The following is an 18160-nucleotide window of genomic DNA, read 5'->3' as shown; positions in this document are numbered from 1 at the left end:
ATAGATGTGCAGATGAAACATGAATTGTAGAGATCTTGCCGTGTGAGTTAATATTGGGTGAACTATCCCTTTAACTTATGCGAATGTGTTTTTGAAAATGGATGTGCTTGCATGTGGATGATCCCATGTAGCTTGCTTGGAAGGAAAATTGGAGGCAGATTTTTAAGCTTGACTCATGCCAAGATGTTCTAAGTTTGCCTTTTTTTCTTCTAAAATGCACCTTTTACCTTTTTTCTTTAAGTGCTTAGAAAGCCAAATGTCATAACAGAATAAAGCTTTGGACACAGTGTTGGGGTTATTCTCATCTGTACCCATAAATCTTCCATTGCATTCCCAGTACTGCAGCAACAGACTTTCTCACAGTGTGTTCCATTGTAATCGCTTCAAGTTTGCAGAATTTGACCCGGACAGGCCATGTCCTTCATCTCAAAATCCTATATACAGTCTGAAAGTGGAAGTTTAATTCTCAGACACTTTTAATAATGCACAAAGGACCCTACAGAGTCAAATGGCATTGCAAAGTAGTAATGTGATTTGTCTTTCTCTAATACTTAGAGAAAGTACTTAATTACAACACAATGAAAGCCATGTCGAAACTTTTTATGACTTGAACACAACAATACAAGCTAGATTAGGTCGGTGAGTTGGCTTTGTTTGGATAATGATGATAATGTTTTTGGTGTACACCAGATCTGTCTTTACACAAGTGTATTCACTTCCCAAACGAACACCACAAAGTTATCCTTTCTAACAGTGTCATAAATGTATTTATTTATTTGTTTGTTTATTTTTGGTGGCAGTGCACAAAGTACTTAGTGGTGCTTGTTAAGGCTCTTTTGACTTTGGCCTGTAAGAAATCGTAACAGCCACCTAGATCACCATAGCAACTGCATAGCAATGTTACTAAAACCACCAAGAATGCCAAAGCAACTGCGTAGCAACGTGCTTAAAACCACTCAGAACACCATAGCAACTGCATAGCAATGTTACTAAAACCACCAAGAATGCCAAAGCAACTGCGTAGCAACGTGCTTAAAACCACTCAGAACACCATAGCAACTGCATAGCAATGTTACTAAAACCACCAAGAATGTCAAAGCAACTGCGTAGCAACGTGCTTAAAACCACTCAGATAACCATAGCAACTTCATAGCAATGTTACTAAAACTACCAAGAATGTCAAAGCAACTGCGTAGCAACGTGCTTAAAACCACTCAGAACACCATAGCAACTGCATAGCAATGTTACTAAAACCACCAAGAATGTCAAAGCAACTGCGTAGCAACGTGCTTAAAACCACTCAGATAACCATAGCAACTGCATAGCAATGTTACTAAAACCACCAAGAATGTCAAAGCAACTGCGTAGCAACGTGCTTAAAACCACTCAGAACACCATAGCAACAGCATAGCAATGTTACTAAAACCACCAAGAATGCCAAAGCAACTGCTTAGCAACATGCTTAAAACCACTCAGATAACCATAGCAACTGCTTAGCAATGTTACTAAAACAACCAAGAATGCCAAAGCAACTGTGTAGCAACGTGCTTAAATCCACAAAGAACACCATAGCAACAGCATAGCAATGTTACTAAAACAACCAAGAATGCCAAAGCAACTGTGTAGCAACGTGCTTAAAACCACAAAGAACACCATAGCAACAGCATAGCAATGTTACTAAAACAACCAAGAATGCCAAAGCAACTGTGTAGCAACGTGCTTAAAACCACAAAGAACACCATAGCAACTGCATAGCAATGTTACTAAAACAACCAAGAATGCCAAAGCAACTGTGTAGCAACGTGCTTAAAACCACAAAGAACACCATAGCAACAGCATAGCAATGTTACTAAAACCACCAAGAATGCCAAAGCAACTGTGTAGCAACGTGCTTAAAACCACAAAGAACACCATAGCAACTGCATAGCAATGTTACTAAAACCACCAAGAATGCCAAAGCAACTGCGTAGCAACGTGCTTAAAACCACTCAGAACACCATAGCAACTGCATAGCAATGTTACTAAAACCACCAAGAATGCCAAAGCAACTGCGTAGCAACGTGCTTAAAACCACTCAGAACACCATAGTAACTGCATAGCAATGTTACTAAAACCACCAAGAATGCTAAAGCAATTGCGTATGAACGTGCTTAAAACCACCGCGAACGCCATATATAGCAACATGCTAAACACCACCCACAACACCAAAGCAACTGCATAGCAACATGGTAAAAAATCTTCCCAGACCACCTTAGGAAAAAACACCCAGAACTTCTTAGCAACTCAGAAACTGCTAAACAATGACTTGTCAAAATGCAGAAGTCAAACAGTTAATATGACATCATATTTGTAATTTGTCCCTCGGTCCTACTTTTATTTTGAGACCCATTAAATGTTTAAATGCTCCCATATGGTCAAAAACTATTTTCATGAGTTTATTTTTTTGTTTGTTTTTTGTTTTATGACTTGGCATTTAAATGTGCACTTTAGACCCATTTTAAAACATTGGCATATTGGTCTGTTATTGTCTCATACTGTATGTTCTTGTGACTTGTTGAATCTTATTTTGATGGAGTTATTGTGTGTTGCAAGCCTCACATTGCAAACATAATTGTCTTAATCATGACTTGTTCTCCAGTAAAAAGATAAACATCCATAAAACCAGATACATTTACTTGAAATGCACAATTGTGTAAAATATCAAGGCTTTTTCATATAATATATCTTGAATATTTCTTACAACAATAGCAATAGCAATAACAATAGAATCTCTTCATTTAATCACCCTCATGCCATCCCAGATGCATATGAGTTTCTTTCTTCTGCAGAACACAGGAGTATATTTCAGCTCTGTTGCTCCATGCAATGCAATTGAATGGTGACCAGAAATCAGAAGGTCCAAAAAGCATATAAAGGCAGCATATAAATAATCCATAAGACTCCAGTGGCTAAATCCTTGTCTTCAGAAGCGATATGATAGGTGTGGATGAGAAAAAGATCAATATTCGAGACCTTTTTTTTACTATAAATCTACAGCTTCCACCCAAAACACCACTGGAGTTGTATGGGTTATATTTATGTTGCCTTTATCTGCTTTTTGGACCTTCTGAGTTCTGGTCACCATTCACTTGCGGACCTACAGAGCTGAAATATTCATATAACACACTTAATTTGAGTTCAGCAGAAGATACAATGTCAGATCTATCTGGTATTGCATGAGGGTGATTAAATGATGAGAGAAATGTTATCACACAGAGGATGAATAATAGATTAGAGACAAAACCAAATTGTGGTAAGCGTGAGAACGAGCGAGAGACAGTATGTATAATGTACAATTGGAAGGAAAGTGTCTGAATCACTCCAGTTGTAGCACCTACAGTCAGAATGGATACTGTTACCCACTATGTCCAGAAGTGGCTGGGTGGCTTCTGCCATCTGCATGTGTGGAGAAGAGAGAGAGAGCGGACACGCATTGGGAAGCACTGGGATCAAAAGTAGGTCAACATCCCTGAGACTCTCCAGCAAATTCAGCAAGCCAGACTGCTGCAGCACATGTGTGTGCAATGAGAGAGACACACAGCAATAATCTGAACTGGCAGGACATAATTACACACACACACACACACACACACACACACACACACACACACACACACACATTTATGAAGATATTTATGCAGCTTGGGGCACTTTGATGCTCACTGTCGGCATCACTTCAGTCTATAACGATGGACTTCACAGAGAATGAACTGCTGCCATCTCCAACCGTACAACAATGGATACTTCACTGGCTACTGCCTGAACCTCTGGCTTAGGTTGGACTTCACTGGAAATGAACTGCCACAAGCTTCCAACCTGCATTATCTTGATCATATGAGGAACTACACTCTCTTTAAATGGAATAAATAGAATAAAATATTGCCAACTAAAGCCTGCATCAGCCAATTAAAAAGGACACTGCATCTCTGTGCACTTCTGCAGTCAATTTGGGATGGAATTCATAGACACTAAATCAATAATGTTATACTTCGTACAAAAGACTTTAGTTTTAAACATTGCCCACCAACATCTCAGATTACTCACATAAAGCAAGACTTGTATTACAGTCATATGTCTAATAGTGGCATTATATTTATGCTTGTATAGCCAGAGGAGAACTGGCTGCCCCAACCATCCATCCATCCATCGATCCATCCATCCATCCATCCATCCATCCATCCATCCATCCATCCATCCATCCATCCATCCATCTATCTATCTATCTATCTATCTATCTATCTATCTATCTATCTATCTATCTATCTATCTATCTATCTATCTATCTATCCATCCATCCATCCATCCATCCATCCATCCATCCATCCATCCATCCATCCATCCATCCATCCATCCATCCATCCATCCATCCATCCATCCATCCATCCATCTATCTATCCAACCATCCAACCATCTCTCCGTGTGTCGTTAGAAAAGGAACAGAAAATGTTGGAGCTCTGAACAGTTTTCCAGATTATGCAGCATTTATGAGATCTAATTCTTAAAAAATCCTTTATGACAAAAAGGGGAATATAAAACAACAGTGCAGTGGGATTTAGGAATGGAGAATATGGTGGGAGAAACTCCAATCAAAAAACATGGGTGGGCAACAAACCATTCCCTGACTGTATTTGAACGATGGAAACTTACATTGTCATATACATACATTGTCATAACATACGTTGGCAAGTCATTTCTTACCAACCCTTCTCACTCTCAGGAATGAGATCCCTGTAAATAGTTTCCAGGAAATTGAGGAGACGTTGTGTGATATAGGGCCTAATGATGGGAATGTGGCTGAGTACACCAATCCCACATATGACAGCACACATTGTAATGTTCCCTCCACACTGGCCTGGCATATCAACAGTGGCTCGGTGACCAATAATATTATGGCCACATCTCCTGACTTTGGTCAAGTTGAATACTGCCTCATCAACATACACAAAAACGTGTAGGGACGTGTCCATTACAATCCGCACCATCACTCTCTATAAAAGATAATAGTACAGCAATTTAGCCATTTAGAAAATAATTTACAGTAGATATTGTAAATCATACAGTAACACATATCACACATTGTGTAACATATTCTGCATATACAGGTTGTACTTGTCAATACTGAAAGACAAGGAGATTACAGCACTGTGTAGTGTACAATGATGCATTCTTACCTGTACATACACTGCTCTAAATTGTGAGGAAATTGAATTGTTCCCCATCTAGCCTAAGTATATACATCTGACAACTATTACAACAATACCGCATAACTACTATGTATCTAATATATTATATGTGGCAGGTTATTGTGATTGTTGGTTGTTCTATTTGGCATGTAGGGATTTACACAATGAACATGTGTATAATTGCATTTGAGAGGATCATTCAATAGCAAATGAATGCAAACTATTTTGATCTGCAAGGCTTACTCAATGCATTTTGTGCCAAAGCAATTATAAATGACTATAGTCATGTGAACAAATGACCTAATGTTCATATATTCAGTCATATAGTTTGACCAAGTTTAATAGTCATTCGACGATTGTGCCAAAGTGATTGAGAAAAACTTTAACTGTAAAATTACATTTTTCACCATTCATGGTAAGGTAAACTACCAGTTAACCAATTTAATATGATGAAAATGTTTTACTTTGTAGATTCTCTGAATATAAGTTTATATTGGATGCTTATCAGTTGAATTTCTCCTGTTTTATTATGTTTTTTTGGAAAACTATACAAAGATACTCATTAACTAATATATTTTGCAGTTTACACAGTGCGTGTGGTGATTTGTGAAAGCTTTACATATAGGAATTGTTCATGAGAATACACATTTTCATCAGGAAAAAAAATATATTAAAGGGAGTTGGATTTAATCTTCTTTTTTACCACATTGTTGTGAGGATCTGTGAATGATTACTTATGTAATTTGGTTGTACAATCAGATTCACCCAATAATACCTACAGTATAAAGCAAAATCATGTTTCATCAGCTTAACCTCCTTTTACTTACTTTTTGTTGGTTCCCAACTATGAAATGTTTTTCAGTAAGTCAATGCATCTAATGCAGATGTGAGGGTGATATACAAGAGAAAACATGAATAATACTTGCAAAACTCACGGCCACAATGCCATGATGTGGTGGATGGTTGTCATACGGGTTTATACCAACATGGCAGTGAGTAAATAATGGCAGAATTGTAATTTGTGGGTGAACTATCCCTTTCCCGAGCCCAAACAGACTTTCATGGCCAGTTCTACACTTCCACTCCACAGGCCACATGTTGTTCTGACATGTTAAAGACGGAAGCGAAAGGTATGAGATCATTCGTAATTCACAGGCACGGCGTTCCCAGTGCGAGACAGGACTGAACAAAAGCATTGTATAAAGGCCTGGAGTAAAATCTGCGTGCCTCTCCCTCCCCCAGGCCGTCCCATTTCCTGTAAATTAATAATGCCCTCTATTTTTGGCTTCGCATAGAAAATGCTGTTGAAATGTTCTAATTTGGTACTTGCCATAAAAATTCCATTTGAACAAGTACAGCTCATATTAAATGGCCAATCATTTAATACGAAGGAATGTATTTTCTCTATTAAAGGGGTATGGAGTGCATGTATGGGTCATTTCAGGTTTAGCTTGCATTCAACAAATTTAAAAAAGCACTATATTGCACTATATTGCTCGTTAAAGAGGAAACATTATTTAGTGCACGATCCTGCTTTTGTGCCGGTAGTCCAGAATTGTGCAATTCATAATATGTATCTATACATTTACCTTTAACACACTTAAAAACTGCTTGGAAAATCTTTACTCCATTGTTGTTAATGTCCCAGTATTTTTTTTTTTGTGTGTGTGTAAATTTATGATACATAAAGTGTTAGCTATAAGATAAGCCTTAGCAATATAAAGGAGTTGGCCATTTTCTTCCAAATACGTTAAAAATGTAATTTCCATTATCATAATTTCCACCACTGAATTCTGTTAAACAAAATACACAATTTGAAATGTGCTGGAAACCACACTGTAATGAAGTCTCAGGCAAGTTGGGATCCATCTGCGGTATTTATTAAAGACAGCACACAAGTCGTACAGGCAGGGTCAATGGCAGGCAAACAGAGAATGTAAAGGCAGGCAGAAGAGTAACTAGAACAGGCAGAGATCAGGGCAGGCAGCAAACAATCGCAGAACTGGACAGGCAAGAGATAAACAGGGCAGGCAGCAAACTATCAGGGTCTAAACAACAGGCAGGAACGGTACACAGAATGACTAGAAGGTAAACCAGAGATAAACTTGCTTGGTAGAGTCGCCGGAGCAAACAAGACTTCGCAAAGAGTGAGTAAACCGAACAGTTTAAATAGAGCGTGGGAAACAGGGAACAGCTGTGGAGTAATCAGACCTAGGTATGCGGGCTTATGGGAAATGTAGTCTTAGCGGTCAATACTCCGGTGAATCAGATCTCCGATGACTGGAGGGGGAGGCGCTCTCAGTGTTCGTAAAACACACAGTGGTGGGAATTTTCAAAAATTATGAAAAAATGACACAGATCTCCTGTGATGCATGTGCATATGTAATGCTCCTGTTCTACCCACTCCATACTGGACTTGAACCGGCGTCTTTGGCTTGGGAGGTGGGTGCGCTAACAAGGAGGCTAAAGGCTACAGCCTCTTGCGTCAGTCACTAGTGCACCTCTTGAGGTCAGGAGAGTGAGGTTTATACACATTGCACAGCAATCTATCAGCTGGCCACAATTACACCACCCCCCTAAACCTCACTCTATTCCGGGGTCATGGCACCAATGTGACACTCCTGTTCTATTCACTCCGTACGGGACTCGAATCGGCATCTCTGGCATGGGAGGCGGGTACACTAACAAGGAGGCTAAAGGCTACGGCCTCTAGCGTCAGTCGCTAGTGCACCTCTTGAGGTCAGGAGAGTGAGGTTTATACACATTGCACAGCTATCTATCAGCTGGCTCCTGTTACACTCACCCCCCTAAACCTCACTCCTATCCAGGCCAACGCACCATTATGACACTCCTGTTTTACCCACTCCGTACGGGACTCAAACCGTCGTCTCCGGCATGGGAGGCGGCTGCGCTAACAAGAAGACTAAAGGCTACAGCCCGAAAAGAGTAGGTTGACTTTTCTTTGCCTAAGGTTGTTCTATGCTGACCGAAATGCGAAACACTGCCCCCAGTGACCAAAGCGATAAGTGTTGTTGAGCGTGTAGGCACATATGAATGAAATTAAATGTCCAGAGGGTGGCACCAAAAGTGAGTTGTAAAGCAAGCTGTGTAATACAGTGAAGAGAAATGCATATTATATTAACTGTACCCCCCCTCCCCCTCCCCCAACCACACTCTAAACCTAACCATTAGTGGAGTACAAATGTAATGTTAGGGGGTAAAATGCAGCTGAATACATCAAAAACAGTAGCAATGTTTTTCACAAAGTCCCACAAAAACTTTAGTGTTGAGCCAGATAATGCGAGATTAAACTTAACGAGTTTTTTCTCGAAACACAACGACTTTATTCTCGATATTTAATGAGTTTATTCTCAAGATTGTATTTCGACTTTTTTCTCGAAATTTAACGAGTTTAATCTCGCATTATAATGACTTTAATCTCGATATTTAATGAGTTTATTCTCAAGATTGTATTTCGACTTTTTTCTCGAAATTTAACGAGTTTAATCTCACATTATAATGACTTTAATCTCGATATTTAATGAGTTTATTCTCAAGATTGTATTTCGACTTTTTTCTCGAAATTTAACGAGTTTAATCTCGCATTATAATGACTTTAATCTCGAGATGGCTTTATTTTTTTTTATTATTGCTTGGCCCTAATCCTCTTCCGTATTTACTTTGCATTGTACAACTTATTTTTTATTTTTTTTATAATTTTTTTTAATTTTATATATATGTAATTTTAGTCTTTTTTAGGGTGACTTTTAACATCTGTCTTGGGACTGCAGACGAAAAATAGCCTTCTGGCTAATTCTGGCATATTGGCAGCAATGTTAATTAATATGCACTGTCCCTTTAATAATAAATAAAAAAAAAAAAAAAAAAAAATTCAACCTCAGATTCACGTTCGTTATTGATAATGCAAACAAGATTACTTACATATACAAACCCAGGTCACCGACGCTGCTGACGCAATACACATTTGGTCACACCACGAGGGAAGATTAACATGTTTGAGCCGATGCAAAGATTTCTGATGGGAGATTGTGTTTGTCATTAGAGTCTGTGTAATGTCGCCAATCCTAGTTTACTGGAACTTGCGGGAACAACATGCCGAGTTAACGTGTTAAGCATGTTGGTCAAAATAAATAAACTAGTGAGAGCGTGACTTTTTTTATGAGACTTTGCTTTCTAGAGGTCCACAGTGCTAAAAGGGCCCGAAGTTGAAGAAACACCCAAGTATGGGGTCATTACCATTCGTTTTACTGAGACCTGTGATTTTAAATGAGTAAAATTCTCAACAATTCTGTGAGCTGAAACTGGAGTTTCATGTGAAAGTGAACACTGTTTTGACCGGAAATCATCACAGATGTTTGCATCTTTGCTGCAGCACTTACCAAAGCCTGCCAGAATGCAAATCCCTTGAAGTATCATGTTTCTTTGTGAGAAAATCTACAATGTACAACACAATGTACAACACAAATCTCATTCAATACTGTGAAGTGAGAGGAGGAAATGTTGTGGTATTGTAGATTATCTTGCCAGCTTTGGAGAGAAAAAAATGGAAACAAACACAATAAATCACATAATGAAAAATGATCTGTTTTATAAATTCTGTTTTTGTATGTGATGGACAGTTTTTTATCTGTTTCAAGAAGTTGTTTATTTTCACGACTCATCCATTATGCGTGTCCAGTCCAACCACCCTAACAGCTGAATCAAGTTGTCTCAATTAAACATTCATTGGAATGTCAAGTTTTGGGGACTGAAATATTTATTATTCCTTGAACTGATTTATCTTAAAAATCTATAGACTTAAGATATTAAGTGTTAATAACTCAAACAATTAAGTACACATTTGAGGCAATGGGGAATACCCATAATCTCTTGCACTTTAATTATTGAATTATGTTTCCTATGTCAAAGGGAATGTATGAGGGCATTTAAATAGTTGTTATTAAGAATTCATAGAGGTTTTAGCTCTTTTTTAGTATTATTTCTGTTGTTTTGTAGCAAATAGTTTCGTGTGATGCCACCATCAGGGTGATCTGTGTGCTGTCTGGACTTCTGGTGATCAGGACCCTGTTAACTCTATTTCACTTTACATTTACATTTATGCATTTGGCAGACGCTTTTATCCAAAGCAACTTACAGTGCACTTATTACAGGGACAATCCCCCCAGAGCAACCTGGAGTTAAGGGCCTTGCTCAAGGGCCCAACAGTGGCATCTTGGTGGTGCTGGGGCTTGAACCCCCGACCTTCTGGTCAGTAACCCTGAGCCTCAACCACTGAGCCACCACTGCCCTCATCACTTTATCTTTTGCACGTGCAACTGAAAAACAGGTATATATGCATTTCAGTGGATAATTAATTGTATTTAACGATTGATCGCTTATAATGATTGACCACTTATAACGTAATTGGTTATAATCTTCTTTATGTGAGATATTTTATTGCATGATCTAAATTTGAACTCAAATTATTAAGTACAAACAACAATGTTTAAATAGCAAAACCGAGTTAAGTCTACTAGCATCTGGTTCTTTATGAACACCAAGTTAAGTGAACTTAATTACACAAATTTGGAGATGCCATTACTCAATTCAATTGATGGAACACGTTTACTCAATCAGTTGAGTTAATTCAACTTATTAGGGTTTTCAGTGTTTCAAGTGTTGAAATATGGCTGGCTAATGGTTATAACTCAGTGGAGACAAATATTTATTTCTGTCTATTCTCACATACTGTATACATTTATCAATGGCTCCCTTTATGATATCTGTATCATCTGGGGAATATCCAGTCACATCTGTGACTCATATTCAGCAATCTGACACAAATGGTACCGCCCAGTCAGTCTGTTATGTGCTGTTATAAGCATTGTGTGAGCCTGTAAGTAACCTGTGGTAATGACTTTATGTCAAAATTGAGTTATACTGAAATCAGGTGTCTTAAACTGTGATCTGTCATGTGACAGAAAGGTTTGTCTCAATAATGCTCAGATATAGAGAAAAAGGTTTTAAACAATCAGAATTTTTTTTATGACTATGAAAAATTATGACTTGTGTCAATCACTTTTGCGATCAAAGGCTCAATCATATAGATTATTGTAATTCCATTTAGTACGTTTCTCAGAAATCCATCAACCACAAACCTAAGCCTGAAAGCAGTCGAATTCAAAAAGCAGACATGCCACAATCAATAAAAACTATAGGATAACGCAAGTCACCACAGGGTCTCCAGAAGAACAACAAGTCCTGGCCTACATTTCCTCAATAAATATCTTGTTTCACTCAGAAAAATATCATATTATAGAAGTAAAATGGGTTGCAAATGCCATTTTATATTGACTTTATATGTTCTGGGTAAATGTGCTGCTGCTAAAGCAGATCTTTTGTTTTCCAGGGATTTCAAGTGAACTGGTGCCATGTTCAAGACCTGGGATGAACTATTAAAGTTCTATAACAAGATGAGAAACAGAAAACTTCTCAGGCCTTAAGCTGTCATCAAAGTTAAAACATCTGCTTAAGGATGTCTTCCATGCTACAGTAAGATTTCCTGAAAGAGCGGAAAGGAGATAATTCATAGTCTGAATGTTCCTGTGGAGCTTCACATTCCAGCTAAAAAACCATCAAACCCAAACATTCTTCAGTGCAAGTCACTAATTTTTATGGAAACATTATTGCATTCACATGATGACTTACATGATCAGAACAGTTTGATTTAGCAGATTTATAGACTTCACATGTTCTAATGCTGAAATCACATAACATCCATTGGACAGAAAAAGACAATTATATAACATTTAAAAGCACACACAACCTTTTACAAATCACTGCTATACCATTCAACCTCTCCTTCTTTCATGCAAATAAAATTGATAAGGGGGTGTGTTAAGTCCAAATAGATTTAGGGATCATCTCAAAATATTGAATCTTCTCCACACAAATGCATTGACTATATTAAGTATATTCATACAACAACAACAACTAGATCTCTTTCTCTCACACACATGCAAACAGATAAACTGATAAGAATTGACTAATAGGATGCTACTAACTTACTAGTTATGTATTAACAGTATACTGTATATAGTGTGTGGAGGATGCAGTTTTCTGCATAAATGGAATACCTGGAAAACTAGGCTATATTTGCCAAAATGCACAGTGTACTGCAGCGAACACTGCATGAAATACTGTAAAACATTATGCAATATGCTTGACTTAGCTTCCATTTCCAATAATGATTGCCTACAAGATTCAGAAGCAATATCAGCTGTGATTTTTTGACTCATTATTTTGGTCGGTGGGCAAAATGCATCACCTCTCCCCCATCCCATCCTGGACGATAATAGCGATCTCGCTTATAGTGCCACCAGAAACGCATTAAGAGACCTCTAGGCCCATCACTCGCTGTTACGTGGGGCTCCCCTGCCAGTCGTCGACCGGGGAGGAGGGGCTGTTTGAACTGATGCGCTACACAGTTGGTTTTCACAGTGGCGCACCATCTCCGTGTTTACAACCGCATCTACTGCTGAAAGCGTTTACGCGCGCTCCTCTCACAAACAACGATGGAAGGAAATGTGGTGGTGGATGCAGCAAAAGAGGACCCCTAGGCTCCCAAGTTGTGGACCCCTAGGCTCCAGCCCTTGTAGGCCTGTGCGTTAATGCGCCACTGAGCGACAACAGTAGTGAGAAACGGCCCTGCCATTTTGCATAAGATTTTCTTTTCTTTTTTTTCTCTATCAATTTGGAATGCCCAATTCCCACTGCTTATTAGATCCTCATGGTGGCACGGTTACTCACCTTAATCCGGGTGGCAGAGGACAAGTCTCAGTTGCCTCCGCTTCTGAGATTGTCAGTCCCGTTGCTCACTGTGCATGACACCGTGGAGACTCATAGCATGTGGAGACTCATGCTATTCTCTGCAATCCACGCACAAATTACCACATGCCCCATTGAAAGTGAGAACCACGAGGAGGTTACCCATGTGACGCTACCCTCCCTAGCAACCGGCCCAAAGACCTGGCTGGAGTCACTCCGCACACCCTGAATTTGAACTCACGACTCTAGGGGTGACAGTCAGCATCAATACTCGCTGAGCAACCCAGGCCCCCCCATGCTATTTTCTATAAAAGCTGGCAGTATTCAGTGTATACTGCACAATACTTTTATATAAAGGTAGGAAGCATTTAGTGTACACTGCACAGTACGCAGCATATCTGTCAACGCTCCCGTTTTTCCTGGGAGTCTCCCGTATTGCACACCCATCTCCCGACCCCCTCCCGTTTTGTTATTTCTCCCGGGAAACTCCTGTAATTTGTATGGCCCAAACCTCGTTATATAAATAATCACATCAATATATTATTCCAAGGTTGTCCAGATCAGATGCCAGGTCTTATATGAAATGCATTCTTCTCACACAATCAACACATCATACAAATTTCAACCTATTTGTGACCTTAACCTGGCAACCTAAAACCCAGTTGCGCTGCTGATATCTGTGCAGGTAGTAGACGAAGGAAGTCGAATAAAGCATCACTGGTAGATGAGAGGCAGGGCTGGACTGATAATCTGGCATACTGCGCATTTTCCCGGTGGGCTGACGCACATTGGTGCCGATCAGAGGCGGACTGGCCATTGTGAGAACTGAGTGGCCCGCGATAAGTTAAAATGAGGCTGGGTTATGCAAAACGGACACAAAATGCTGCCGCGATATGCAGAAAAGGACAGCGAACCCCCCCCCACCCCCCCCCCCCAACCCCATCCTCAACTTTTGGCCCAGTTGCTACATAAAATCACGGGCTGATTTATTATCCCAGTCCAGCCCTGATTGGAGGAGAAGACTCAGGTTGTGCTCTGGTGAAAAAACTAAATATACATGTAAATTTAACAACAGCTGGATGGAAGAATTTAATTTCATATCTCGAAGCCATATCGACAATGCCCACGCCTTTTGCAAAGTGTGTCGCACTGATCTTAATATCGGACATGGTGTGAAAAATGACATTACTCAGCACATTAAATTAAAACGGACCAATTTGTATGTATTTAGCCTGCCTCTGCCATCCAACACCACAGATTTTGGTATCCAAATATTGACAGGTATGGTAAGCAGTAGGACTAGGCAGCAGAGAATTTAATCCCAAACATAGCATGCTTTTACACAAGTTTAAAAAAATAAAAGTAGGCAGTATTTAGTGTACGATACTTACAAAAAAAAGCCTGTATTCCGTGATCAGAACTGCTATGTTAGGTATTCCATTCCGAACACAACCCAATAGTTTACACGTTTTATCCAGAGTTTAGAAACTGACGATGATCCCTAAACTCTGCACTAGGAGCGTATGTTTAAGCTCCTCGAATACACTCACTCTCTGCCTGAGGAGTGGAGAAACATCAGTCTATTGGATCTCTTGGACAGCGATGAAATTTCAATTTTAATCGTTGAAAGAAAACAATCGTCCAGGATGACGGTGGATTTTGAAGACTGCATCAAAGATTCGCCCCGATTTCGGTGAGCTGAACGGTGTGATTTTTCCTTGTTTTAACATCGCCACGCTTTATTTCGTTTACCATTCGAGGTTTGACAATTACTTACTTGGGTGAATTTATTTGTTATAAAAAACGCTATAACTGAAGAATTAAAGCTATTGTATATTCCCAATGCAATGTCTTCAGTTGTCAAATATTCGTTTTACGCTTTTCATTTCCATGAATGAATGTGAATGCATCATTCTGCCTTTGATCAACCTGTGGTCCCTAACGACGGATCACAAAGCCACGTTAAAGACAGTAGTATTATTAAATTTTTCAAAGCATATTTTCCATTAAAGGTGCATTTTTTGAGTCTCGTTTTCATTCTAAAATTAAAGGATTCTTGGTGCACATTTTAGGGAACCCTCTGGAGATTCTCCAGACACCCTTAAAAGCTTCAAATATCATATGTATGTCCTCAAGAATTTCAGTATATATTTCAAGTGCCTTAAAGCCTTTCCCTTATGGTGGGGTTACTGAATGAACTATTGACAGTCCTTTAGTTCTTGCAGAAATTAGGAGCAACATTGAATTTTCATCCTGTCATCCTGTTTTTATCACTAGTATGACCTATAACAATGAATCTGTTACTGTAGTACCCTTCATTCAGTTGAAGGCAGTTCACACCAACTGACTGAGCAGTAAGTGTGAGAGATGTTTGGCCAGTTGTCCAATGCCCAGCAGTCATTGCTTTCCATGATTCACTCAGCATGGCTCGTATCCAGTACACTAATATGGTGATGTTCCTCTTTGGGTCTCGGTATTATTTTGGCAGAGATGACACAGACACTCATGGCTGATTCACGCACAACGTTTCTCGAAAGTTGATTCCTTGTGTTTCATCAAGGGAAGGTTGTGTTGTGCACAAACAAACTGAGCTTTTGCAAACAGAAACGTATTTTGTAACGTAAACGGTGTGAATGGCCCCTTCTCTTTCCTCTATAGAATAATAGAATAGAATAATATTTTAAAAGAGATTTATTTGCATAATGTGCATTGTCTTGATAGTGGCCCGCAAGCCTACTGGGAAAGGTCTTGACTCTCACGATATCCAGTCTGACCCCGCACAAGGCTGCACACTTCTCAGTCAAGACACCTGTTTTGTGTGACATTCGTTATGCTGCGTCTAGCTTTTTTTCTGTGCGCTTTGGATAAAAGCATTTGCCAAATGCATAAATGGCTCATAATGTCATAATGAGTCACAATGAAACAAACTGGGTAAAACTGCATCGTTTGAACCATAGTAGCTTGTTGCAGATGTGTAACTGCAAATTACTGGGAAAATTCCTTTCCATCTAATGGCTGTCTTGACGATATAGTCCAAGATGAATTGGTATGGCGGTTTGAACGGTATGATTGAACATGGGATCTGAATAATTCTGAATGTCCCATGCACCGAATCTTGCTGGGACTGGTAAGCACAGCGAAGCAGAGGCTAGACAAATAAGCCAGCATTAGTGTACACACCCACATCCCCTCTCCAGCACCAGATCCCATTACTCTCCACGTGAGCATGTGTGAGAGTAAATGTGTCAGAGTGGGAGTGTGTGTGAGCAGGCGGTAGATATAATCCCTGTTCCAAATCAAAGACTTCCACAATTGCAAGCAGGACCTTAATGCATGCCATCTGGCTGTGTGAGTCAGGTCTCTTCGGTCTGTTGAGAGATTCCAGAAACTTTGTAATGTTTCCAAAAATGTGGTTATAACACTTTTTGAAGAAAATATGAGTGGTGCTTTCTTGTGCAAAAGTCACATCCACGGTGCTAGGGTGTTCTGGGTGGTTGCTAGGGTATTATTAGGTGGTTGTTGGTGGGGCTGGAAACTGAGAATTGATTCTTATTTGTAACCGGTTAAGTTTTTTTTTTATTAATATGGGAACTGTATGATTTGAATGGCTTTCTGTTCCGTTAATGGTTCTTTAATGTGCATGCACATGGAACACCATACTAAAATACAAATGTATAATAAGAATAATCTATCCACCTTTTCCTGAATGGGGAAGTGTTCCACGGTTCGACTGTCTTCAGTGTTTTCACTCGCATTTGCATTAATTCTTAGCGGTTAATGTAATGTTTAAGGTAAACATGCCGAGACTTCACAGAGTCGAGATGACCGTTTTTTTATAGACAGTGCCTCACCTGGGTGTAGATGACATGAAGAGATGGTCCGAGGCTAGATATGTTGATATGAATTATTAGCCAACAACTGCACACGTTGAGCCTGAAATTCATTTTTACTCCAAGTAACACTTAAATGGTTGTTGTCCTCTGGATCGCTTGTTTTGGCAGTTTTTTACTTGGCGTCTCGAGACCAGAAATAGAAAACAGGCAATTAGAATCATCATGGTGCCGCCCAGTGGTTGCTCAGGAAAACTGTGGATGGTAATATAATAACAATACTTAAAGGAATAAATGTGACTGTAAAGGAATAGAAATGAGCAGAAGATTTTTAGAAAATGTTGAAGCTCTATAGGTCCTTATAATGTAAGTAAATGTGTGCCATCAGGCTACTGACTATTTGATGGTCCAAAAGGCATATTTAGGTAGCATAAAAGTAATTCACACGACTCCAGTTGATCAATGAATGTCTTCTGAAGCAAATCAATAGGTTGGTGTAAGAAACAAATCAATAATTAAAACTTCAAAATCACTTTCAGACAGCGGCCGTAACGTAAGCGCTGTGGCGCATTCACTCGAGAAGTCGGAAGCACGCACTTTGTATACAACAGAGGAAAGAACGTCACGTGAGAGTAGTTCATACAAACAACTTCCCAGCTCTGGCCAGAAACAACGATTATCTATTTGTTTCTTACACCAACCTATCGATTTCCTTCAGAAGACATTCATTGATTTTATTTGTTTTAAAGGCTTATTATGTTTCCAGGAAGAGCGTTGGTAATTTGTGTTTTTGAGACGTTACAGACATTACAGCTGATTTTCTGTAAAGCTGCTTTGGAATAAAAAACTTCTATGTTAATTTGTTTTTTCTACTTTGGCAACAAAATCTCAATGTTCTCTCTTTGCACTGTAAAACAACAAATGATAGCCAGTGCTGAAGCAATTTACCAATCAGAAATGAGCTTAATTCATTCTGATTCAAAGTAATGGCCAGCATCGTCCAATCACTGCCAACCATGTTAAAATAAAACGTATCATTGCAATTCTGTATCTAAGTACTGATTACTGTTGTCTAATTTCTGCCAAACATGTTCAGTGGTGCACACATCATCTGCAGCCTGAAAGTGAACTTTTGACTGGTTGTTAGGAGGTAATGCACTTGGCTGCATACAAAATCTATAGGATTCTCCTTTGCTTCCTTGCTCCCTATTTAGTGAATGACTTAACCTTCAGTGTGCTGTCTGTCTGCACTGGTCTCAGAACAGTTCAAAATGCACCTTA

General features: G+C 39.2%; 1 protein-coding gene across 1 annotated transcript in view; it reads left to right on the top strand.

Moving 5' to 3' along the window:
* Positions 1–14611: 14611 nt before the first annotated feature.
* The window catches only part of LOC127628828 (arf-GAP with coiled-coil, ANK repeat and PH domain-containing protein 3-like), a 92846-nt gene continuing 89297 nt past the window's right edge, over positions 14612–18160 (top strand). Inside the window, exon 1 of the mRNA XM_052105743.1 lies at positions 14612–14742. Coding sequence (XP_051961703.1) covers positions 14696–14742 — 47 coding nt within the window. The 5' untranslated portion in view covers positions 14612–14695. The remainder of the gene's footprint in view (positions 14743–18160) is intronic.

Source organism: Xyrauchen texanus, chromosome 35, assembly GCF_025860055.1.
Source record: "Xyrauchen texanus isolate HMW12.3.18 chromosome 35, RBS_HiC_50CHRs, whole genome shotgun sequence".
Taxonomy (NCBI): Eukaryota; Metazoa; Chordata; class Actinopteri; order Cypriniformes; family Catostomidae; genus Xyrauchen; species Xyrauchen texanus.
The sequence above is the reverse complement of the archived record's forward strand: the minus strand, read 5'-3'. Positions and strand labels throughout refer to the sequence as shown.